This window comes from Pseudorasbora parva, chromosome 10 (genome assembly GCF_024679245.1).
Source record: "Pseudorasbora parva isolate DD20220531a chromosome 10, ASM2467924v1, whole genome shotgun sequence".
Taxonomy (NCBI): Eukaryota; Metazoa; Chordata; class Actinopteri; order Cypriniformes; family Gobionidae; genus Pseudorasbora; species Pseudorasbora parva.
The window spans coordinates 15,261,024-15,288,158 of NC_090181.1; the positions used below are offsets into that span (position 1 = coordinate 15,261,024).

Sequence of the window (27,135 nt, forward strand, 5' to 3'; positions counted from 1 at the left end):
CTGGTGATCGGTAAACATATAGGCCAAACTTTATTGGAATACATGATTAAACTTGAGATTTTAATTTGGTAAAACAAAGAATCCAAACCAAAACACTATTTCTGAACAGCGTGTCACTTATGCACTATACACTATTTTCTATGGCGGACCAATGGCTTTAGGACCCTGCAGAGCACTGCTATAAAACACGTGGAGATTCAAGCAGCACTCTCCCAAAGAATCAACACTTCACCAAAGCACGAGACCAAACCATCCATATCTCTGCACGCGTGCTCCTTGCTTTTGTTTACACTCTGCATGTGTGACAATGGACAGTGTGAACACAGTTGAGCACAATTTTTCATCACTATTAGCTTTGTAAAGTTTCAGTGAGAGGGTCTGTAGACCACCTCCCCTCGCTCCCCTGTGGATTTAATCGTATCGCAGGAAGTCCCTCACATCCTCTCCTCCTGCGCTGTGTGTGTGTGTGTATTTGTGTGTTTCTGGGTCGGTATATTATGAAGATCTCATCATAAGGAGCCGGGCATCATGAGGATCTACCGGCGTATGGAGAACTGGTGCCTCATGGGCGGACTGCGCGCTTTTGTGCTGCTGATAGTGGGAATGACAGCTGGCATCTCCACTCATGACTCTCCCGACGGTAGGACACGCTTCATGCTAGTGCTTATCTTACTACTGTATGTTTACTTTGAGTAAAACTCATATAAAAATGCAAGTACTGTAACTTCCTTGTTATGACATGCGCTTGTTTTTACATCTAATAAACGTTCACATGACTTTGACATAATCTCAAGCAGACTGGGACAGTAGACCGTTGCAATAATTTAAGTTTACAATAAATATAAATACAACATGCAATAATATATTATTTATTTGCTACTTTATTATTTTTTCTAAATGTGTTAAATATGTTTATTACACGTATAGTATGTGTTTTATATAGTTTATATTACAGTCTGTTGTCCTGTTTTTATTGTTATATTGGGCGAAATGAGTACTTTAGCCTACTGTCTTGTATCGCTGCTAACACACTTGAGTTTCCCACGTGGGGTCAATAAACTACCTACCTACCTACATACCTTGTATCTTATATCCACCCCTAAAGAGGTAGGCTATATCTTATGAGCTTTTAATGCACCATTTGAGGGTACTACCCCAGTGACAAACTGAAATGTGTTACTGTATCCAATTAAACACATAATGATGATGATGATGATGATGATGATGTCGTTAAAGCATGTAATAGTTTGATTTGTCTTTTTGGCAACATAATAAATTAATAAAACAAGGAGAGTTGCTGAATGAGCTAAATAGAAAACCTTGTGTGTATGAGAATGAATAACAATAGCAGGAAAGAGCAGAGATGCACATGTACGTGTGGCTTTGGGAGCTGCATTCAAGAATGGCCATTTAAAAACATTGTGATGTCTGGATATCCTGTCTTCGTATATAAATAAGATTAAGGACATTTAGAAATGATTTGTGTTGATGTACACAAAGATGAACCTTGTAGGGTACTTCCCAGTGACAAGCTGTTGAACCTCTATAGGTACAATGAAATATTAATAACATCATATTTAATGTAGTCTAATATTTAATAATGCAAAAATAAATAAATAATCCTGTGAAAAGATGACACCAACTCTTAGGACTTCAGATGACGCCAACTCTGAATCAACTGCCAAATTTCCTATATTGTAATAATTATGATCACAACTTGTAACTAAGAACTGCTTTTATGAGATCATTGTGTCTGCCTAACTACATGATTTGTATAATCTTAGAACTGTACATTTCTGGGCATTGACATTACTTGGACACAGTCACTAATAAAAAAAATACTCTGAATTGTAGATTCATGCCTTTTGTGTAAAGCTTTTTTGAAACAATATGCATTGTGATCACTTGAATTGAATTGAACTGAATACTGAAATAAACGGCACTAGGTTAAAATAATTGTACAACACCAAAGGCATCCTATTTCTTTTTACATCTCTTGTATTTATTACTATGAGAAAACAATGACAATTATTTACTTTACATTCATAGACACTGGTGATGAAAATCAGCTATAGACAGTGCATTTGATCCAACAAATGTGCTTGTCAGTATTCCAGTTTTATTAGGTCAGTGGAATTAAGTTTAAAATAGGCTTTGTTTTTGGCATGTGCTGCATTTAGTTCAGTGTGGCGGATGGTTGGCGTAAACGGTGTGAGTTAATTATTAGGTCAGTTAAGGTTAAATTTTCTCTTTCACCAGTCAGTTTAACCAACAGATCATACTGTTTCTTCAACACATCTGTTCTACACATCTCAGATTTTCTCCTCTGCTCTGTCTTCCACTAGAGCATACTCCTCTAAGCTGGTGTTCAGAAAGATAGTAATTACAGCAAAGGCAGGATGATAATATGTTCTAGAGCTTTGATTGCAGGGGACTCTTGAAACAAACAGTTTGATCACAGCAAGGGAAAGAGAATGGAAACAAAAAGATCCTCTGAACGGTCTTTTAATGTCTTTCAAATGCCTTTTTCTTTCATTTATGTTATTTGATTAACAGTGCCTGTGTGTAGAGATTATGTACATGAAAGTGGCTCAGCCACGGAGGGGTGCCGTCTTAAAACAACACCTTTTGAGGGCAGTTTTTTGGCTTTGCGCTTAATGGCAGACACCTGTGTGTATGAGAGAGAGAGAGAGAGAGAGAGAGAGAGAGAGAGAGAGAGAGAGAGAGAGAGAGAGAGAGAGAGAGAGAGAGAGAGAGAGAGAGAGAGAGAGAGAGAGAGAGAGAGAGAGAGAGAGAGAGAGAGAGAGAGAGAGAGAGAGAGAGAGAGAGAGAGAGAGAGAGAGAGAGAGAGAGAGAGAGAGAGAGAGAGAGAGAGAGTGTGTGTGTGTGTGTGCATCTCATATTTCCTCTTGTTAGCACCTCATTCCCAGCGCTGACAAGCCCCTGAAGTTAGCAGGGCTGACATGGTTTCACAGTATCACACATGACAGCAAAAAGTACCTAGAGCCATTAAAACACAATTTGAGACTATCCATCCATGGCTAATTTGTTTCTTGTGCTCTGAGACTGTTTGTGTGTGTGTGTATGTGTGTTTATAATGTGCTCATCCATGGCTAAAATCCTTATAATCTGGCAGAGTGGGTGGAATTGCTGATCCAGTATTCTGAATAAATATTTTGCATATGGCATGTGCAAAAAAAAAAAAAAAAAACTGATAATTTTATTTAAAAAGATTATTGTCTTTTTTTTTGTATTGATAATGGCAGCATAATAAGTGATAAGTGATCTTAATAAGTGAGTCATTTGATTTATTCATAATTCATTATACTTGTGATGCAGCTGCTGTCTGTACAGAGATGCAAACAAGCAGTTTAAACTGGACGCATTAAAAAGCAAATGTTATTTCGCGTTTCCATTTGTCTCGTTATCGACAGACTCAAGAGCGTGGAACTTATGTATGTCAGAACGTGCCTCTGTATACTGTATCCAGCGTAGAAAGCATCAGTGATTATAATGAGTTCTATTTGCTTTGACACAACGATGAATGCTCATTGGGTGTAGTCAATTGTCAGCCGTTAAGTGACTGAATGCTAGTGGGCTGAGCTAGTTATGATGTATAACTATTTGTTGATGTCTTGCTCTGGAGGCAGTCAAATGCAAATGCGTTTGCCAATATGACATCACAGATCTGTTACTGTATGCAGTATCATAAAAATACATTATTTTGTAGCTTGATTAAATAAATGCTTTTTATAATGAGGAGGGCGTCTTGTTAACCCCTAACAGTGTTTCACCCCCCCTTTAACTCCAAGTCTTCCAGAGTCGTGGTCAAAGCTGATTTGAAAGCCCGCTGTTCTCCAGCGTCTGTGTTTACTAGAAGCACGGAAGCGCAACTCGGCCGTCATTATGTTAAGTCCCGCCCGCTAACTCTATACACGATGTGATTGGCCTGACCAGAGTTCGTTTTTTCCAGCTCAGACGTGTATTGAGAGTTGCTAGACGACACTCGCGGCAGATTAGATTTGTTGCCGCTAGGGTGCGTCTAGATTTCTAGGCTAACGGTTCACCTCTTTTTGGTCAAATTTTGATTTCTCATGTCAAGACCCTTAAAGAGTTAATTTAGGTGTTTGCATCAGTGGTGCATCAATGCTGCTAATCCCAGCAAAGTATGCCAGATTATAGTACTCTTCCACATCCACCACAACATAGCATTTAGAACATAAGAACATAGCAAACTGAACTTTTGGGGGCACGTTTTCGGGTTTTACGTAATTGTGCATGATTCGCATTATCCCTTAATGAATGCTAAACATGACAGCAAATGCTGGTCAGTTGGCACAACTCATTCTTAAAGGGTTCATTAATTGAGAAGTTAGCTGTTAATATATAAGAATATCCTGTAAGTTTCAGAGCTGTAAACTTCCTTTTTAGTCAAAGAAAAGCTTTTAATGACACCAGGCCCAGCAAACACTCAATCTCAGAATATGCCACACCTTGAGTGCGAGGGTGTGCTCAGAAAAAATGACGTCAACGCAGAGTGTGCAAGATCCCATTTCGCTTGGCGCTGTGCACGTCAAATTTTGTAACTTTGCGTGCAGCTCCGCAACCAAAGAAGCACAACTTCCAGAAGAATCTGGCAGACTATGTGGTCTCATCATGCCGGCACCTGTCCGGTCTGCACGTCGAGTATAAACTCCTCCCCAAACGAAGCGCGCGCGCACAGTCAACGAGAGAGACGAGGAAAACAAACAAGCATGCAAATGGCAATTATCACGTCCAGAAAAATTATCAAGCTATTTTTTTATTGTGCGATTAATTGATTTATTGACTTTAGCGACAGGCCTACATGTCTAACTGAACATAACTTAGCAGGCTGTCACAGTGCTGGAGAATTCTTTATTTGAGGTGTTGTCCTACGATTCGTGATCACTGATCAGACTCGGACATGTAGCCTATGGGCCAAGGCTCACATAGCCCAACATCCCGGGGTTATGTGTTTTCCTGACAGGCTGCCAAGTGTGTTGTTCACTCTCTCTTGACTTGATTTTTGAAGGAAAAATGCAATTGCAGAAGTTTTGATCTTGCTTTGATTGGTCTGACTCTGCAGTAAGGCTTGTTTGTTTGTGTGTCTGTGTGTGTGTGTTAGTTGATGCATAATTTGCGGTCCACCGATCAGCCGGGCCAAGTAGTAATGAAAATAAAAAACATTCCAATTAATTGCAGGTGGATGAGAGATAAATCATTGTGTTCGTCTGATAAAGACATTTTGCGAGCTGGACAAATCTTTCCGGTTGCCGTTTCCCCATAGGCTTTAAAGGGATACTTCACCGCTTTTGCATATTAAACTATGTTATTCCCTTAACTAAAACGAGTTTATACATCCCTCTCTCGTCTCAGTGCGTACACTTAATCTCTCTGACGTGCAGGGACGATCTGATAGCATTTAGCTTAGCCCACTAAGCCCAGTTCATTCACTATGGTACCAAACAGAGATCAAGTTAGAAGCGACCAAACACCTCCACGTTTTCCCTATTTAAATACAGTTACACGAATAGTTGAACGACCTAGTATGGTGACATAAAATAAAATAAAATGTGCCGCTTTTGTAAGCGGATTAAAAAGGAGAACTATAATGTATGGCGGAATAGCACTTCTGAGAGTACTTCGACTCGGCGCAGTAAAACGTGTGTATAAACATAAACATAAAACATAATTTAAAATGTACATTTAAAGTACATTTGGCTACTTTTGCTCTCGGGGTCCCCCTACAGTTTGGAAAAAATTATGTCCTCAACTACTGTCGTAAGCTGTCATCCTACAACAGGGGATGCCATCGCGCGTGCATTTGTTGACATGACAACCCTGATAGCCCTGAACTAGTCTCGTCTCATAACCCGCGGACCCCGTATGTCTATTTAATGGTCGCGGGTGCGCGGCGTGTTGTAAAAATATATACAGTGGTGCGGTGCGGGCCAAATAACTTCAAGCGTCCCGCGGGTCGGTGCGGTCGGTGCAGCACTAACAGTTCCCCTGAAAACTGCAAGAGGAGTTCTTCTGGCGTCGCGTGTGAAATGTCTTCATCCCAGGTAACGTTACAGTCAGTGGCAGATGCTTCAGCATGTCATATGAATATAATTTCATGGGTTTTGTTTTTTTTAAACGCCAAATAATCACGATGCTCACGTTTACAAGCCAGCGTCATTATAGTAGTCTATTGGTTACCATTTTACAGAATCTATATGATACTTCAGTAAGTTCAATGTTTGAGTGGTAGCTCACCGTAACAAGCAGGACAGCATCGGTCGGGCACGCCTCCTTCAGCTCACGCCAACGAGCAAACCCTGGTCACATTTTGATCCTCGTCCTGCCTTTAATCCCATCATTTTTTCATTTCCTCTTATTGCTTTCCTCCAACAAAACCTTTTCTTTCTTATTTGTCTCTGCTGCTTCGGACATGACTATATTATCCGACGAACAAAGTTGGGCTCGCACGTCCGAATGTAAGGAAGTGTGTGTGTTGGTGGAAGTGACGTATATGCCGTAAAGCAGTTGAATTTTGTAGTTCTTTTCTTTTTCTCGGGTTACTACCCGAAACCCGCAGTTTAAAAGTACGATTAAAAACGATACAGACCCCATCAGGCAATGGCAGACGTGTCATTCAACCTATTGTAAGTAGATTTATCATCTCAAGAGTCTTAAAAAATATATTATGAAGGTTGAAAAGTTACCTAGTGCTGCTTTAAAATGTAGAAATATATAATCGTAACACACTATACTTTAGATCTGCAGTCCGGAACATTTTGCAAGTTTGCATTCTTTTTAAATTGAGCTAAGAGGTCACGCTGTGAAGTATCAATCTTCAACCAGTTATTCATCGTCAAGTGATAATTCAGAGGCCAGAACTTTGAATACAGCGAAATTCATATGAGCTTGTGTTTCCCGTCTCCTACATCCGCACGCATATGAATGGAAATCAATGGAAGTCTAGTGTGACCGCCCCTTTAGTAAATTCTGACAGAGAAAGAGGAACGCATTGATAAAATAGTGGTGAATCTGGTGGGAATTTCCGTTGAAAGCTACAGTTCCCTTCCTGTGTATGTTTGTTTTTCATGTAAGAAAGAGATAGAGACACTTCTTGTGGATAATGCTTTGTGTTGAAGGGTGGGGTGATGTGATCACCAAATTTTGACACAGTTTTACCGCACCCTCTTGATTCTGGACTGTGTGTGTGTTCGTGTGTTCCTGTTTAAAATGATTCAGGTTTGTCCCAGCTGTCATTTGGATCACTTCACAGAGACATTGGTCTTCATAACAAATCCGTTCTGCATGGGAGGGGTCTGGCTTTACCTTCTGGAGAGTGACACATACTATCACACACACACAAGCCAATCATACTCATTGCACAAAAATGTTCAGAAAGATAAAAAATTGCAACATTTCTCGTGGATTGATGTAAAGCAGTTGCAGTCATTGTTATGTTCATCTCAAAGTTTTAAGTGTTATAGAATAAGACACTGCACCGAAACCACTTTCATTGTTTCTGAGTTTCTGAAACCGTTTTGACATGTTGAATGGATCCCTGTTGTTCTCTGCATTGATTCAGATCTCAACACCTCCCTAAAGACACACACACAAACACACCGCCATTCACTGATAGGCAGAAAAGCCAAGTTATTGATTGTGGCTCAGACAATAGTGCTCAGTTTGTGCAGTCAGGTGGTACGGGTCTCAGCTCTTTCCACTTATTAGTCTTTCGCTGTCATTGTGTGTGTATGGTTTCGGCAAACATGCTGTCAAAATGTCAGACATACTATAGACAGAATTTATTTTATTTATTATGTATTTGCAAATGTGTTAGATGAATGCAGATCTTTATTCAGAAATATATACATATAATTTGCTAAAATAATTGTGTTCCAAAATATACTTTAAATTGTACTCTGTTTGATTCTACGTTAAATGTGAAGTTCATTTACATTTTTTAATGCATGCCAAATGAAAAGCACTGGTGAAAATTACTTTTAGTAATGAAAGTGAATAACTTATAAATAAATTAAACTAAAAATAAATTAACTAAATAAATGAACAAGTGAACATGTAACAAGCACAACACTATAAAAAGGAGTCAGAAACAGAAATATTTTGATTATTTAAGAGTCATGCAAGTATCTTGTTTTCAATATCTGATGTAACAATATTATTATTTGTGCATGTCCATGAACTAATTGTGAGATAAAAAAAGCGTTAAATGTCAAGAACACGTTTTTAGGGCGAGGAAGAGAGTTACAACTATTGAAAAGAAACAAATTAGAATCAAAATACACAAGGGTGAAGGTGAACGGTGTAATAAATGGCAGATCAAAATAGAGGGGGAAAGAACATCTTTGTTTATGCAGACTTGTTAAGTATGATCACAATATTTATATTCCATTAGCTGAAACTCTGGAGCATGTAAAACAATAAGTTTAATGTGAATATGCACCTTTATTGGATAATAATGTGCATTTACAGGGTCAGTGAATTCATTTACTTTTAATTATTAAAATAATCACTGGTTAAGTCAATAAGAATATTTACTTGGGCTATAAGTACAGAAACCTGTAAATAATAATAAGGTGCTTATGGCTGCTCTTGCTTTCATAGAGGATATTTCCAACATTATAAACATTCATTCGTTGCATAGTTTGTTTATTTATAAGGTAATTTAATGAAGTGGAAGTCTTTTAGGAATATTTTTGGAAAATTTCCATCCATCCATCCATCCATCCATCCATCCATCCATCCATCCATCCATCCATCCATCCATCCATCCATCCATCCATCCATCCATCCATCCATCCATCCATCCATCCATCCATCCATCCATCCATCCATCCATCCATCCATCCATCCATCCATCCATCCATGATCAATTTCCCTCCTCTTCATTTAAAAAAAAAATTGAACTTGTTATACTCCAAGTATAAATGTGGCTATGAATCCAGTAGTATATTAATTGATTAAAATAGAAAACCAATGTTTGGAGATTAATACATGTTCCCCGGGATTTCTGAAAAGAAAGATGAACAGCAGGAGTCCTTATCCATAAAGGGCCACTGTTTAAAGTGTCTAATACCATAAGATGCCACTCACAGTTAGCCTCAACCATTTAAGCTGTCGATCTTCCAAACTCTCTCATTTCTTCCCTCGTCACAGAGGCTCAAAATCATAATCTGTAGCAACCCATCAATATCAGTGAGCTCAGTGAGCGAGAGAATGACAGAGTGGGAGAGAGAGATTATTATAGCAAGGTCAAAATGTCTATAGATTCTCTTAGTCAGTAATCTCCCTTCATTCACACCATCACACTCGCATTAGCCATTTACCAACACACTCACTCTCTCGAACTGACACACACCCTCTTAATCTCCAGTTCTCTACGCTCACTATCGCACTTTCCTCTTTCAATCTCTCACCTCTCGTTCCGTTTCAGCGACTGACTCTCAAAGTGCTGACGGTGCTTTTCCAGGCTGTTAGGAGAAATCTAATGTATTCATCTCATCCACTCAGAAACCTGAAGACGCTGCAAACAAGAAACTTATTATTAACTTGTCTGCCTAGTGGTAGAAGAAAGTCCTCATTACTGATTCTGAATTTTAGATATACATTTTAGGTTTCGTAAGCTGGAAAGCAATTCAGTATGACTCAACTGTGCTCGCTGATCGCTTTGCATTCTTTAAGCGCTTGATTCGGAATTATACAAATCTGGTAATTTGCAACTTTCAGTACATCAAGAAACATATTTTAAACTTCTTTGAACTTATTTGAGGCTAAAGTTAACAAATCAGTTCCTTGGTCTAGTCTTTTTCAAAAAAAAGTTTTAAAAAAAAGTAAACATCTACTGGAAAAACTTTACTTAAAAATGATTACTCCTCTGTGATCAAAAACATGGATGTAAAATCTGACCAGAGCATGTGTCAATAATCATGCCTGTCCATTTCCGAGAATTTCACAGAAAGCTTTTTTTTCCTGACATAAGGAACACAGTACAAGTCTTTCGCATTGGATTTCTGTACACCATTACAAACACGTGCAGTGGTTCCCACACACGTAATTAAAATTCCCACATAAAAGCTGCAAAACATCTTGGACTTTTCCTTTGTGGTATGTTTAAAACATAAATTGGGATTTGTATCGATAAAGAGAATATAACCGAAAATATTAGATAAATAATTACTGAGCAGCAGCATTACAATTTTTGCATTTATGGTGTTTTAATATTAGGCCTATATCTTATTTGGTTTATTTCTGGGCTTAAACTGGCCCAACAGAACATCCTAAAGCACTCAAGCTTCATTATATTGTGAAGTGATGAATTGTTTGGCCTGCTGCTATCAGTGCTGTATTTAGTTAGAAACCTCAATGGAATTTAATTATGTTCAATAAAACACATCCTCATGCGCATGCGTATAAGCCCCCACACACATTCTCTGGGGTTTTCACATTGACACTAGACTAATAAATCTGGTCAAGTCATCAGCGCTTGCTTCAAATAGCTTGAACGTGATATGGGCGTGAAGGGAAAGAGAGAAAAAAGAAGAAAAAACAAGCTGGAGGCACACAGCCATTCTTAAAGGGGTGGTTGCATGCAATTTCACTTTTTTAACTTTAGTTAGTGTGTAATGTTGTTGCCTGAGCTTAAACAGTATCTGCAAAGTTACAGCGCTGAAAAATCAATGCAAATTGGGATATTGTCTTGTAAAGTTACGGCAGTTTATTGCCTACAAAAACGTCCGGTTTGGACTACAACGAGCTTCTTCCTGGGTTGGTGACATCATAAACCCTTGCTAGTCACCCAGATGGGACTTCTGCCCGTAATGGTAAGGAGCGTGACGTTTGCGGACAACCTGTGCTTGGCACTTCAGACAATAAAAATACATGAAACTACATTTGGCCATCTAAACAATCTAAGACCATCGCGTTTTTCGGAGGGATGGGCTTCACAGAAGCAGGAAGCAAACGAACCGTTCAAAGGACAGTGGAGAGAGCAGTGTGGAATAAAGGTCAAATATAATAAAAATACAGTCTTTTTTAAATAAAAAATAAGTATTAAGACATGTTATACTGCACCCCATAAACACAACCAAGCCTAGAAAAAAAACACAGAACCACCCTTTTAAGAAATGATAGTGGAGGCTTGTTACCAATGCAAGATAATGGAAATGTTTAAATAAAAAAAGAAAAGAAAAAAGTTTTCAGAGAATCAGCGGGGCAAATATTGCAATGATTATTTTTAATCAATCGAGAGAAGATTAAAGTACGATTAATCGTGCAGCCCTTACTGTCTGGTCTTGTCTAGCTACTTTCACAAATATTCTACTCATTTGACATTTCTTTTTACATACTAAGCAGCAGGGATGTACACATATAGAGTGCAACAATGATGGCCAACTTTTTTAGCAGTCTTGGTACCTCCGGAAGTTTTTTCCCCATTTCCCCAAATTTCCTCCATAGGGATTAAAAAAAAGAAGAAGCTATAAACCAAACAAACCAGCCCTGAGATAAATGAAGACATTTAAAAAGTTTGTTTTTAAGCTATATATATATATATATATATATATATATATATATATATATATATATATATAGCTAGACAGACAGACACACATTTGTTTTGGTGACATATAGGGACATTCCATAGGCGGAATTGGTTTTATACTGTACAAACCGTATTTTTTTTCTGCTTACACAACCCCCCCCCCCCCCCCCCCCCCCCCCCCACACACACACACACACACACTGATCAGGCATAACATTATGACAGGTAAAGTAAATAACACTGATTATCTCTTCATCACTGCACCTGTTAGTGGGTGGGATATATTCGGCAGCAACTGAATATTTTGTCCTCAAAGTTGATGTGTTGGAAGCAGGAAAATGGGCAAGCATACGGATTTGAGCGAGTTTGACAGGGCCAAATTGTGATGGCAAGACGACTGGGTCAGAGCATCTCCAAAACTGGTCAGTATCTATCAAAAATGGTCCAAGGAAGGAACAGTGGTGAACCGGCGACAGGGTTATGGGCACTTGGGCTGCCAAGGCTCAATGATGCACGTGTGGAGTGAAGGCTGACCCATCAGACAAGCTATACTGTGGCTCAAATTGCTCAAGAAATTAATGCTGATAGAAAGGTTTCATAATACACAGTGCATTACAGTTTGTTGCGAATTACCTGGTCTGATGAATCACGTTTTCTTTTATATCATGTGGATGGCCGGGTGAGTGTGTTTCACTTACCTGGGGAACACATGGCACAAGGATGCACTATGGGATGAAGGCAAGCCAGCAGAGGCAGTCTGATGCTTTGGGCAATGTTCTGCTGGGAAATCTTGGGTCCTGCCATCCATGTGTGGCTGTTCCTGCCATTCCCTGGCAGCGGTGTCCTCTTTCAGAAGGATAATGCGCCATGACACAAAGCAGAAATAGTTCAGGAATGGTTTGAGGAGCACAACGAGTTTGAGGTGTTGACTTGTGTAATGTGTATTTGTAGTTTATTGAAAAATTGCCTAATATATTAGTTGTTTGAGATTGTAAGAAGACCTTATACATTTAATGAAGTTGAAATAATATTGAACAACAACTTCAACAGAAGCATACTGATTAATAACTTAAGAGCTCAATGTAGGTCTGTCTTAAAGTTTGTTAAAAATAAATTTAAAAGGGGGGTGAAACACTGAGTTTCAGTCAATCTCCTGTCAATCTTGAGTACCTATAGAGTAGTATTGCATCCTTCATATCTCCGAAAAGTCATTAGTTTTATTATATTTATAGAAGAAAGATAGGCTGTACCGAGTCTTTCCGGAAAAAAAATGAGTGGATGGAGGCGTATCGTGCTGGCGGAGCTAAAGAAACACGAGCACGTGCAGATATTGCATGAGAGCATCTGAAAGCTGTGACATCCTCCAGCGTGGAAAAGAAAACGTTACCCTAAATAAACCATGGCTATCAATCAGATTCAACTAATACAGATATGATACAGAATCTGATCTGGAGGCTGAAATAAATTGAACAGGAGAAACAGCAACAGCAGGACGTCCGTCTCTGTGGAATGTACTGTATTTAGTGGCCTGTCAACATTTGTGTGTGTTTACTCGCAGTTTATGAGGACATGATTCGGTTTATGGACTATTGTATGCGACTAAACCTTAGCAGTAGCAAGCAAAATGGTTTTGCACGTCAGACTAGTGTATAGGAAAACAATGGCGTAGCACATTTGAATGAAGAAGCACGCTTTGTGAGAACGTCCCCTAGATTTATGTTTGGCTGGTTTTACAATAAACAAACTGACACCCATATTGGTCAGCTAAACAAATGTATTTAAACACACACCATAGATTGCATGCTCCATTGATAAATTAAAATGCCAACAACATAGACATTTGAAGCAGTTTTACTCACCGCCTGCTTCCAAAGCAGGACCGTGAACCTTTATCGTTGGGACCGCTCCGTCAAAAACACACTTCTTTGGTAACATGGTTGATTTCATGAAGTCCTGTGACAGACCGTGGAGATCCACTTTTGCGACACGACTGAAGCGTGATGTTGTGACGCTTCCCATAATTTCTGCCTTCAAATCGGTTCAAATGTCTTCTTGGAATACTATGCGGGTGCGTTAAAGTCGCTTGACGTCACCCATAGGAATAAAGAGGAGCGCGGCGCGACAGAAGTGCATTTTCTCTCTCGCTCTGGTTGCTCGCGCGGGCACCCTTCCGGGAGAAGAGCCCGTACGGCCCATACAAGGACATTCCGCCCTGTTGAAGTCAAGAGGACCCATACTCGAAAAAAACTCTCAGAAACTTGTGAGAAACCGGAAGGGGTATTTTTGACACAGAAATACTCAATCAAACGTCCAACTTTGTTTTTGAAACTTTGTCTATGTTTAGGATGGGAATCCAATTCTTTAACAGTGTAAAAAGCTCAGTATGCATGAAACAGCATTCCCCCCCCCCCCCCCCCCCCCAAAAAAAAAAAAGTTTTTGTGTGGAGAAAGTAAATGAGTATGTTTACTCCCAGAACATGACTGTTGTGCTCTGTTTACATGCAGGGAGAGTTTTAACCACAGCTAGACACTGCAAAAATATGGATGGTGTGTGAATACAGGTGACATGAATAATGACCACTTTTTAGTTCTACTGCATATATTAAAGTGTGTGGTTATATTATTCAATATAGCATTACTGTAGTGTGGTACTGCTATGTTTTCAAAAGTAGTTTTTGATTAATATTTAGGATTCATTGATGAAAAATAATTGCTGCATTATCATGTGAATGTTTACTTTATGTCTTGTATTTATAGGTAAATATCATGACGATGGCTTTACATGTAATTGTATTACTCTTTTCCTGATTACACACAGTTGCCAGTTTTATGCTAGAGTGCAAAGCATTCCTGAATTGAATCCTTGCACTAAAACAGCAGAAGGATAGGGAAGGGTAAATGACAGCGACAGAAAGGAAATTGGGTCTGGGTAAAGGAAGTAGGGGGCATGTGCATATGTGTGCCTGTGTGCTATGAATAATATCCAGAATGACAGGATGCGCACATAAGCACATACGGAAACGTGAGTGATCGCTTCACAGTTGGGGGGGTGGGGGGGGTGGGGAAGTGGCAATTTACATTGCCACTTCCTATCTAACTCAGAATGCTGAATCGTGGGTAATAATGGGTGTGTGAGAAACCAGCAGCAGATAGAGAGATGAGCCCAGTGTGCTCTGCAGACGAATGTGTTATTATGAGCTGACAAGTTTCTCATTGAGAATATACTGTATGTTCTCAGTGCGCTAAGTATGTGCTTTTATAAACAAAGAAATGTATACAGGTTTAGAACAACTTGTGTGTGAGTAAAGGATGACAGAAATGTCATTTTTGGGTGAACTATCCCTTTTAAAGGTTAAAATTAACAATCGATTTGTATACAATTTCATTATAAAATTGACCATTTTAAAGCTGAGAATATGGACATGTTATTTATTGGATGGGCTGTGCACAATGAATAATGTTTTGTTCACGCATCAGCTAAAAACAGCACGGACTAAAAATCGATGTTTTATCAAAATGGGAATCGATAAAAAATGATAAATATATACTGATATTTTCAACCCAGCTATGTTTGGAACAAAGGTCAAGAAGTTGACTGTAGAATGCTGCATTTAATCTGTCATCAAATTAAAGTTTTCTGTCTGGTTAATTATAAAAATAACAAATATAAATAGATTAAACCTTGCATCTTTTTTGAAAAAGACATTGGGTGGAATAATTTTCCTTCAGAATGCCTATGATGGGTGTGTGTATGGGTTTGTATGCGAGTCAGTGATTGAGAGAAAGATAGAAGGGAGGGTTTCGGCCCTCAGAGAGATGAGAGAAAAAGCATGTTGTGCTGTCACTCCACTGCTTCTGCCGCTCTTAAGACTGCACATCTCTACACTGCTCTTTTGTGCGTCTCTGTGTCTCTCTTACACTCTCTCTCTCTCTCTCTCTCTCTCTCTCTCTCTCTCTCTCTCTCTCTCTCTCTCTCTCTCTCTCTCTCTCTCTCTCCATGTCTGTCGCCCTCATTCATAATGGATGCCGTAGTGTTGAGTTCAGCTGAGGATGGAACGCTTTGGCCCTGTGGGGGCATGACGCTTTCACTGAGGGGAAAGAAGAGAGAAGCCTTTTGATTTAGAATGATGACGCAACTACACTCACGAAACACAGAAGCAAGTCAAGTCAAGTTTATCATTCTTCTCATTACATGCCACTGTGAGAAAAATAATACAAATTTTGTATTAAAAGAATAAGCTTCTTTTTTTTATCAAGGGCCTCAAACCTTTGGACCCCATTGTATATCCTCTAGTTATTGTTGACGTCAAATTATGACATCATGCATTTATTAATTCATATTTATTTTTTCATACATTTTTTATAGACTTGTTTAGTTTAGAAATCAAATTGTAGGCCAACAAAAAAATGTATTCATCATTGTATGTTTTCACATAAAAGTAAATATATTTCGCTCAGGGTACCCCTATATTCACTTTACATCATTCACAACTATCAGAGTTTCCTTATGAGATTATAGATTTTTCAAGGTTATTTCTGTTGCACATTTCCAAGTATGATATTGAAAATGCAATCTTTATGAGTTGGATAGAACACAACAGACAATTCACATTCTTTTAATATTTGAAGACACTTGCTCAATAAGGACATGCAGTTTATGTGCTTAATGTTCCATTGTATTTCCTAACTGCATAGCGACATGTTAGCAATTAACATTTTAAAACAAACTATTTCATAATTATAACTATTATTTTTTTGTATTTATTTCTGTAATTTATATTATAAAATAAAATGCAGCAGTGGAGGCGTGTTCTCTGAAGTGATGAATCACGCTTCTCTGTCAGGCAATCTGATGGGCGAGTCTGGGTTTGGCGGTTGCCAGGAGAACAGAACAGTGCTTGACTGCATTGTGCCAAGTGTAAAGTTTGGTGGAGGATTTTTTTGTCGTTCTCTAAAGAGATTCTGATTCAAGATGCTCACAATTTCAACCATCGTGAGTCAGATCAGATCCGTCTGTCACGGTAGATCTAAAGGACGCATACTTCCACATATCCTTCCTTCCATGTCACAGGAAGTTCCTGAGGTTCACTTTTAGGGGCGTTCCAGTATCAGATAAGGATGCAACCGGATAAAGATGTTCACATTTTTCTCATTTTGTTTAAATATAAACAGAAGATACTTAGATGTTTCTCGGAAAGTGTTCACCTTGTATTTGGTTGGTTTGATTGATGGCTTTGAATCAAACAAATCAAAGTTTTACAAGAAAATATTGTTTCAGGCTTTTTTTTTCTTTTCAATTATATGTTTTTACTAGCAATTTCTGAGTAAAACAATGTTGAAAAGTAAATCACCAAATTTATTTTAGTATGGTAGGTAGGCCTGTGGCGATAGTCAATAAATCAATTAATCGCACGGAAAAAAATGAGCTTGATAATTTTTAAATAAGTGATAAATGAGCCGCAATAATTTTCATTTGCATGCTTGTTGGTTTTCCACATCTCTCTCGCTGACTGTGCGCCGTTTGGAGAGGAGTTTAGACTCGACGCGCAGTGTGCTGAGATGTCATGTTTGTCCAGATTCGCCTGGAACTCGTGCTTCTTCAGTTGCGGAGCCGCACGCAAACATACAAAATTTGACGTGCCCACCGCCAAGCTCATGTCTCTTGCTCTCCGCGTTAACGTAATTTTTGCCACGCTGGCCCTCGCGCTCGTGCGGAGTCTGCGGACGCGTCGAGTTTAAACAAGGCTACACTGAAGTTGGCAGTTTGATAAATGCAAGTTAATTCTTCAGTTCAATCTTTGTGTGTTAAAAAGGCACATATGTTCATGTAGAGATAACAATACACAAACACTGTCTTCTCTCTCGCTGTATCAAAATCTCACCTAGCTTTCCTCAGAGATGGTCAAACCAAGTTCAGTTTGTGCATGATTACAGTTATTATTTGTATTATTTGCATGATTTGAAAATTATTTTAATACTGTATCCTAAATTGTGGATATTTAAGCTATATATCATATGCTGAAGCTGAAGAAAATTTCTGGAGAGCAACGATTAAAAGAAAAAACAACAACAAGAACAGTACAGAACCGAAAACCGTGACCCTAAAACCGTGATACTAAACGAACCGCGGGTTTTGTGAGCCATGCCAGCTCTAATATGGACCTTAAACACAATCATCCGTTGCAGTTTTCATCCATTTTATTTATTGTTTTTGGTATTGAAGGGGGGATTCTGAAATCCACTGCCGCTTCAATATACCTGTATATATTTATATCCTAATTAACTTCATAATCAAAACTTTAATCAATATTTATCCTATATTATTATAATGATTCTATCAAGTTATGATTTTGCTTTTAGTTTCTTGTTTTCTAAAGTGTGTATTTGGTCTCTGAGGAGTGATTGAGGGTCTGGCCTAGAGATGTGTGATGTGTCACTAAACACTGGCAACAAGGTCGTGTGTTTAAATTTTTGAGGTATCACACACCCCTAACATGTCAGGAGTGCAGTAACAGGGTTTGCTCACTTAGCCCGGCTTCCAGAGATGAAATATGGATTCGTCTTTCATTTAATTTATTATGTTTTATTCCTTTTATATTTCCTTTTACTGAAACACTAAAGACTCAAGATGAATATTGCCTGTACTATTGTGTGTCCCTCTCACTGAAAGAAAGCACATTTTATCAGTATGATTTGGTAAGAACTGGTTAGAACTGGAGCTTAATCAGCTCCAACCTTGGAGAGACTGTGTATCTGTGTATGTGTGCAGTATTCTGTGTTCCAGATGAGGGTTGACAATGGTGTATAATGGGCACCCTAAGAGATGGGTGGAGCTGGCGCCTGCTCCAGATCTGGAAGGTCACTACAGGCCTAATTCCGGGGTGAAAGCGTCAACAAGTGACATGGAAACGTGCATCAGATTAACTGACATGAGTGGAAATTTACCATGACTGTGCATTGTCTCTGAGCCAATCAGAAGCATCCACATTGCAGTAATGACGTGGATAAGACCTTGAAAACGGTATAACTGTTGGGACAATTGTATGTACGTTAGGGCGAGGCAACGAGACGGTGAGAGAGGGAGCGCGGCCTACGAACTCCTTGTGAGACTTGAAGCTGCTGTAAGGCCGCCCAAATCGTCCCAATGGAGGCTAACGATCGGCGGGTGAAGGTCGCTGCGCGTTCGGTCTTTTCAGCGGGGCAAAAGGGATTTTATTCCAATTTTCTCTTTATCTGACTCCATTTAATTATAATTTAGAATTTAGGTTAGAATTCCATTTGGTTATTTGGTCATTCATTTTTAATAGTTTAACTACACATTTAATTATTCCGTTTAACCCTTTGTTGAAATTATACCCAACCTGAATAATTCCAGAGCAAGTCAGAATCAATCAAAGTGTAACAATTTATTTAACAGTCAGGTAAATGTATAAAGCCAATTACATAGTCAATTCAAAGGTAATCCATATAAAACATCAAATACTCTGAAGTAAAGAATGAAATGTATACCTGACTTCTGAAAATTACATAATGCTGGCTATCTTGAGACATCCAACATTACGGGCTGACCGGTTTAAAGTGTCAAGCCCTGAGCTCTTTCAAACATTTCCTTAAATACCCAGAACCAGATACATACCCAGAACCATTTGAAACCCTTTCAAATGGAAACACCAGTTCACAATAGGAATTTGCATTGATCAAGTCCTATAGACTTGATTAGAAGAGAGGCCAAATGGCTGAAAGCCACACCCACCATACACCAAGGAAAGATATCTTTAAACTCTTAAAACACTTATGACGTTCTAGTTTACTTCTGTGGAGTAGAGATATTTGTACCAGTCGGACTGAGACGTTTCAAACGATATCAAACACATATGATACTCTATCGTGTGGATTGACATTGTAATATAGAGATTCTGGATGCATTTTCAGTGATCTCAGCATGAGAGAGGGAATGAATTGGGGGAGAGGGAGTCAATAGGGAAAGATGTAGATTAGCTGATAGTGAGGTGAGACTTGCGTCTCCAGTGGTGTGTGAGGGACAGTTCAGATGTTAATTTCCTTTAATTTCTCAGAGAGTCCTTGTTCTTCATTCAGACATTTCGGCATATACTAGTTTTTTCAGTCTTACACTGCCTTCTGCTTTTGAAACTGCAAACTATTCTTAAGTAAATGTTTCTTTTAATTAATTGCAATCCGGACTCTGTCTTCATTTCTTCACTACTGGTCCTGGATCATAAGCTGTTTACCCCTGACAGTATTTATTCAAGTGCATTTTTTAACAGACTGAGAGTCAATTGCTTTTATTGTTTTGTTAATTAATTGTAGATATTTAAAATGTTTTCCGTTTTCAGTATTAAATAGTCTTTAGAAATAAAGGTTTTAATGATCTTTGAAAAGGTGTACCTGCATTATTATGCCATTATCATTATTTTAGATGAAAATTGTCTCAAAATGACAATATTATCGTTTATCACAATCCTTTCTTGGCCAATTTCTTGTCCAGCAAAATTTGTTATCGTGACAGGTCTAATCGTAGGCAGACATTCTTCACAAAGTCACCAAATTATTGTAGGCTAAGCATAGGGAATTATGGTAAGGCAACAATTGAATGCTCAGTAATGGATTTTTTTTTTCTCATAGTGCACCTTATTTTACTTATTTTGCCATCCTATAAAAAAAACATTAGAAATCAAAATTTTATTAAAAAATGTAATACAATTTAATTTTTATTAAAATTAAATACAAATTTTCTTCCAGGTTTTCTATTGAGTTAATGTCTTTAGCTTACAATTCCAGTTTTAACTGAACTTTTGCCTCTAGTACACACACACACACACACACACACACACATAGAAAAAGAGCGCTCAGAGAGCACCACATAATGCGTCTCTGGTATCCACTGCAAAACTAATGGGAGTTTTTTTTGTCACTTGCACAGGGAGGCAACTAAAAAGTGTACTCGACAAACTGAAACACTACCACACCATGGTACCGCTACTGCTGGAAGGAACAGAGAAGCGCCCAATCAGCTGGCTCCGTTCCAGGGTAAGAAAGAGCACTGTATATTTTTTCTTAAACCCTTAGAAAGTCATTTGCACTTCCATCATGATGTCTCGTTGCCGGGGTTTATTTATATTTTATAAATAGTTTTTTGATTTGGAATAGCACTGAGTTGCATACACTCTTCTTAAATAAATAATATATTGAGTCCAGTGCAAGTTCACTTCAGTTCGAAATGGTATAACATTAGACTACTACGGTACAAATTAGTTCACAATGTATGACTCCCATAGTCAGTATCATTATTGAGCACACAGCCTTTTAGCTCTAAAAGGGTCATTTGTGAAAATGAGTGAAAGGCCTGACTGCCAAACGGCACCAGAGGCACAAAGGCTGAGTGATGAGGTGATGAATCTTGAAAACTGTTTTGGAGTACATTAGATTAGATTAACTGCCTGAAGCCGTGGCGACATTGTCGCAAAAAGTCACATGGTCTCCGTCATTAAGGCTTAATTGATTCCAGTCTCCGCACTGAGTTACTCGAGCTCCAGTGAATATTACAGTCAAACATCTTCCGTAGCTCAGAGCGATGTCTGATTCTGGCACATGGCACTTAGAGGCCATTTCACTGCCCATTTTGCAGTGAATTCACTTGTGCTCGGAGGCTTAGGCATCGGAAAGTCGACACCCAGAGCTTTTCATAACTGTCAGAAATGTTGGGAATGTCTTTAATGCATTGTTAGGAACAAGTTTTGTATGTCCCGAAAATGCAGTGCTAGCGAATGGTTGGCTTCGCTTTGCTTTCCGAGGTGATTGCGATTAAACATTTGCAGGTGGAGATTGAGGTTGCGGTGAGGGTAGCGTATTTCAGGCAGGAAATTCCGCTCAGAATAAAGGACCTGTCGGCCTGCGCCACAAGTGGCCTGACTGATGGCCCAAAGCCATATCGGTCCAGCTGGAGTAATGGAGGAAGATATGCTCTCTCAGCTGTTTAGTAAGAAAAGAAGAGTTATTTGAAAAGATTTCAGGACCTGAGTGCACACGTATGATTTCTGTTCTGCGATTTAAAAATTATAGAGTGCACAGAAAACACTCAATCAGCCCTAAAATAAACTTCAACAATACAAGTGTACTTACCATAAGGCCATGTCCAAAAAAACATAGTAGGCTATTATCAAGTTACTTTTTGTAATACACACACACCGAGTGATAAAATACAATGGTGTAATTGTACATTAGCTTGTGAAAAACAAACATGTTGTTTTATATACAGTATGCTAAGAAAAGCAGTATATCAAATTCACAATAACATTTTAGAACATGTACAGTACAGCATGGAAGTCCACCACGATTTACCAAGATCCACTCACTTGAACATTTCCTGCCACACTGCTGGCTTGTTTATCATCATTTATAGGTTTGTTTTTAAACAATATTTGTGCACAACTCAGTTCATATTCTTCATGTCTTTGAACAAGTCGAGTGAATGAAGATGTAGTGGCTGTACAAGCTTTGGCCCTGTGCAGTGCTTGACTCTTTATTATGTGCAAAATGACATTTGGAAGGCTTCCTTTTGGCTCTTTGGCTCTGGTGCACTGGATCAAATCCTGAGTCATTCAAAGGTGTGAGAGGCTCTGTGTGTGTGTGTGTGTGCACGTGCGTGCGTGCGTGTGCGCCTGTGTTTCAATAGGGAAGCTGCAGGGTTTAGAGTAAATTGGTTGAAACAGGAAAACAGGACATGAAGTGATTGTTTTGTTTTTCATTTATTTAGACACCTCCTGCTTCACTGCGCATCCTAATCCCAGCAGAAGGACAACAGCTGATTTTATCTGTGGAGAAGAACCAGTAAGTCTCCCTCACAACACTCATGACTTGCAAATTGCCACACACATGATGAGACACACATTGTTTTTACAAAACCACATGCTGAAATCAATGCTGAACACTTCCAAATTCTGATCCTGTCTCAACGAAACAAAACATAAAAGTAGTTTAAGCTATCAATAGGCAGCTATAATATGGCTTCAGAAGACTGAATGTATAGCACATAAGCTTAAATAGGTTAAAAGTGCCAGTCCTGTAATTGCATGGAAAAGAGGGATCAGCACAGGGTTTATTTCAGCAATACTGACCAACACACACAAAGTAATGCCACGCAATACATTTAGCAAAAACAAAAAGGTAGTGCTAAAGCAGTAAATGGCTAATGCAGTTAGGCAGAATGAAACTCTTCAGTTTGAAGCATTAAGCAGCCGAAGCCTTAAAAAAGCTCTATAAATGTCTATTTTCCCCTTTTGTCCCCCTCTCTCTCTCTCTCTCTCTCTCTCTCTCTCTCTCTCTCTCTCTCTCTCTCTCTCTCTCTCTCTCTCTCTCTCTCTCTCTCTCTCTCTCTCTCTCTCTCTCTCTCTCTCTCTCTCTCTCTCTCTCTCTCTCTCTCTCTCTCTCTCTCTATGTAACAACATAAAACAACATAAACATAAATGTTAAAAGCAGCACATATGGGACCAAAAATGTAATATCTTAAATATAGCTTGTAAGTTTATTATATTTATTATAGACATAAAAATACATAAGCAATCAGTTGAAAGTAGCAATCAGTGGTCAGTAGTCCCTAACATGTCCTTTTTTAAATGTAATGAAAAATGTATTTTATATAATTGTATTATAACGTAATATTCATCTGGATATATGAATATATAGTATAATAATATAGTATAGTAAAATTTTAATGGGTACATATAAATGTGTGTGTGTGTGTGTGCGTGCGTGCGTGTGTTTGTGCGTGTTTTTTTGTTTTGTTCGTTTTTTACCCATTCAAATTTTGATATACTATATTATTATGCTATGTATTCATATATCCAAAGGAATATTACCTTATAGGTAATCTTATATATTACCTTATATATTACCTTATAGGTAACTTATGGCACTCTTGATATCAAGCCACTGTAAATCTTAAAGATCTTACTCGACTGCATTTGATAAAAGAGTTTTAAAAGTTGCCATATTTTTTCCTGAATTTTGTCTAACCTCATTCTGAACTCACTTCTGATTAATGCATTTGTTAATAATTGTTGTTTTACCCTATGGATTTCTCCTACCTCTAAGCACAGATCAGAAATACAGCACAGACTAAACAACAGCCTTGAACTCGGTTTAACTCACAACGGACAGGAAAGCAATGCCTACTTTGATTTCTCTTCCAAAGAATTCCGTAAATAAATGGCTTAGAACTGTGTGGAGGCGATTGAGACTTCAGAGCTGAATGTGATAGACTCGTAGATTTGAAGTGAACACTGTAATGCTAAAAGACTCTAATCAGCAGCTGCCCAGTGAACTTGTAGCTTTGCTCCACTTAATTTGCTAAATTCTCTTAAGGGCCACGTTCCTCTCAAGATTGAGTGAAAACACTTACCATAAATTAACAAAAAGCCAGTCACAGTGAGAGCATTTTTGCTTCTTAAAGCCACATAATTTAGCATTGTTGTGAACTGTGAAGTTAACTTAAACTATAGCTTGCCGACCTAAGCTACTCATAATTTAAAGTAGTTACACTGATTCTTTTGAAAAAATAGCACTACGAGTCAAGTTACTACCATGACAAAATGTAGCTAAATACAGTACAGTGATGCTACAAAAAAGCATACAGGTACACTACATTCCAAAGTGTTGGGTCTGTAAGATTTGTTTTTGACCAAAAATACGGTAAAAACAGTAATACAGTTTAACGGGGAACAATTATGCCAATTTTTACAAGCTGTAATATAGGTCTCTGGTGTCCCCAGAATGTGTCTGTGCAGTTTTAGCTCAAAATAACCCCACATATAATTTATTATAGCATGTCCAATTTGCCCTTATTTTAGTATGAGCATAAACAGCTTTTTTTGTGTGTGCACCTTTTAATGCAAATGAGCTGCTATTCCCCACCCCATTAATGTCACTAAAAAGATGGCTAATTAATATATAGCAAATTAATCGAGCACATTAAGTGTTTCAAACCATTCCAAACCACTACATGTTTGTAAATTTGTTCTAAATCTTGTTGTTTCCATTCAATATTTTGATTGAACTCAGCTAGTGAAGGCTTGAACACAATCCTTGTTTTCTCAACCAGTAGAAATGACAAAACAACAATATTTAACTTTATACAAAAGCAAAAGATGCACAATACTGCACAATAACTATTACTGTATGTGACAGTATGTGAAAGGATTAATTAATTTTTGGAGCTGGTTCATTGAATTGCACAGTCTGAAACAAACTAATTCACCAAATTTAATTGGATTTCCCAGTGGGGGGGACAGAGAGAGAGAGAGAGATTCTGAGAGTGTGTGTTTGCCGCTGCTCTTGGTTGTTAGGTTGCATGAGTAATATATGACATAAAAAGCAACAATGTAGTGCTTGTAAAAATAGCTTGTTACTGGAAAAGCTGCACTATTTTGATGAGCTATATTGTCACGCTACTGAAACATTTGCTTGTAGCATCCTTACATTTAGTTAGCTGTCAGTCTCTTTGGTTATTTTTTTCATTTGCTGGTTTTCCCGAAGTGTTCTGCCTCTTTTAGACAGTAAATCTTGATAATGATGTTAGTCAACATCCCAGACACTGAATTGATCAAAGTGCACAGGACTTTGAATGAAGGAAGATTGTTGGAAGATTTAGAGCTTATTCTGGTTGACACAAACAGCTGTTACTGAGGAAGAGACAGAGCGTGTGCCATTCAAAGGCTTCCTTTTATTTAGCCAAACAGGAAGGAGCATAGCCAAGCGCACAAAACATGTCATTACTGTGAGGACTGCAAACATTACCATAGAAACTTGGACTCAGTGTCCATGAATGGACAGGGACGAGGGCTCTTGTTTGTGTGAGAATGGCATCATTGACTCTCTGCTCTGATGTCAGCCTGAAGAAAAACTAATGAACTGAGTCCAAGAGAAAGAGAAACTCTATTACCATAGGACTATAAGAGTGGCCCTGAGATTCTGGTGGCAAGGTGAGGATAATGAGGAAGGAGTCCTTCAACAACTGACACAATACACTCACCTGCCCTGCTGCATAAACTACTTAGACTAGTCTTTAAAGAAGGTCATCTAATTTTTAATAAAAGAAAATGCTTTTTTATTTTTTCATGTCAGTTACTTAAAAAGGTATATTGGTCTTTTTTGGATCTGAAATTGATTAGCCCTAACTAATTGATTATTGGTCAGAGTAGTTCTTACAGGGTTAGTTCACCCAAAAATGAAAATGACCCCTTGATTTACTCACCCCCTAAGCCATAGTATATGTTATTGGTACCCACAAAAGTGCATCCACCCATTATAAAAGTAATCCACATAGCTCCGGGGTGTTATGGTCTTGAAAAGAGAACCGATGAGTTTTTGTATGAACAATATCCATATTTAAAACTAGCTTCCGGCGGACCGGACTGCCTTTCGTATTAAATTTACGGGAAAAACCGCTGTGATTTGAACGCTGTTGTTTGAAGGAGTGTGTCTGCTGTGAGACTGCAGTTTAAATGCCCACTGTTGTAATTAGTTAACATCTTTGCATATGAAAATAAGTAATACGTTTTTCTCTCTCGGAAACGTTTAGCATGTTTTAAATATTACAGCTATTTCTAATCTTTATAAATAACTAATTAATCATGAGAAGTGTTGATTATAGAGGTATATTGAGATCTGACATGTCCAGCGATTGTAAAAGGAGCATTCTTTGTTTGGAATGATTAGAATTAACATGGTTACTTGCATGTTGTCACATACTGTCGACAAAAGTCTCTTTGAAAAGCCTGTGCCTGAAATTGCAACAGTGAATCCACAGAGAAATCCACGGTCAAAATAAATCCACAGTGAAATGAACCGAATACAAATAAATACTGCTCAACTGAGGCATTTTGTTGATCATCCTGGTCATCTCACTAACACGCCAGTGGGCGGGGCCAAAATTGCAATTATGAAGTATGCGTTGATTCTCTTTGCAGAGGATCTATTGTAGAGCCTTTCCACAATAATTTGTTATCTGGGCTTTGTAGCACTAAAAGCAAGGAAGAAATTAAGGAATTTTTCAGTTTTTAAACTTGCAAGATATTCTTCTTATGATGACCTCTTATATGTCCAAAGGTCAAGAAAAAATATTCATTAGAAATATTGTTTTTCTAAGACAAGTGTCTGAAAAACGTATTAAGATAAAGCCCCTTAGCTCCCCCTTATTTATATAACAGGTAATTTTTTTATGAAGTAAATGTTAGAAACACTTTCACTAAGATGAACATTGCGTTATGCGTATCATAAATACTGCTAAGTCCAATGCAAACTTCTTGTGGCTTCTTTTTTTCAATTGTCTGTAAAAAATAATAATAAAAAATTAATATATATAAACAAAACCAAAGTATTTATTTACCACTGCTCTGAAGTAAGCACGAGTAAGCAGACCTGTGCTGGCTGAGGTCAAGGTGTGAGGTACTGCCCCTGTTATTAAAAATTCCACACAATATGTACTGTTGTTGAGGTTGGCTGTCTTTCACCTTGAATGTCTGTTGCTTTACAGAATATGT

General features: G+C 38.2%; 1 protein-coding gene across 4 annotated transcripts in view; it reads left to right on the top strand.

Moving 5' to 3' along the window:
* The first annotated feature begins 227 nt into the window (after window positions 1-227).
* Window positions 228-27,135, top strand: part of adam12b (ADAM metallopeptidase domain 12b) — a 126,478-nt gene continuing 99,570 nt past the window's right edge. For all 4 annotated transcript variants that reach the window (XR_010908020.1, XR_010908021.1, XM_067455287.1 and 1 more), the window contains exons 1-3: window positions 228-640; window positions 20,520-20,626; window positions 22,353-22,426. Coding sequence is in view for 2 of the 4 variants with exons in the window: in XM_067455287.1 (XP_067311388.1) it covers window positions 529-640; window positions 20,520-20,626; window positions 22,353-22,426 (293 nt within the window). In the remaining 2 variants the exon portion in view is untranslated. The remainder of the gene's footprint in view (window positions 641-20,519; window positions 20,627-22,352; window positions 22,427-27,135) is intronic.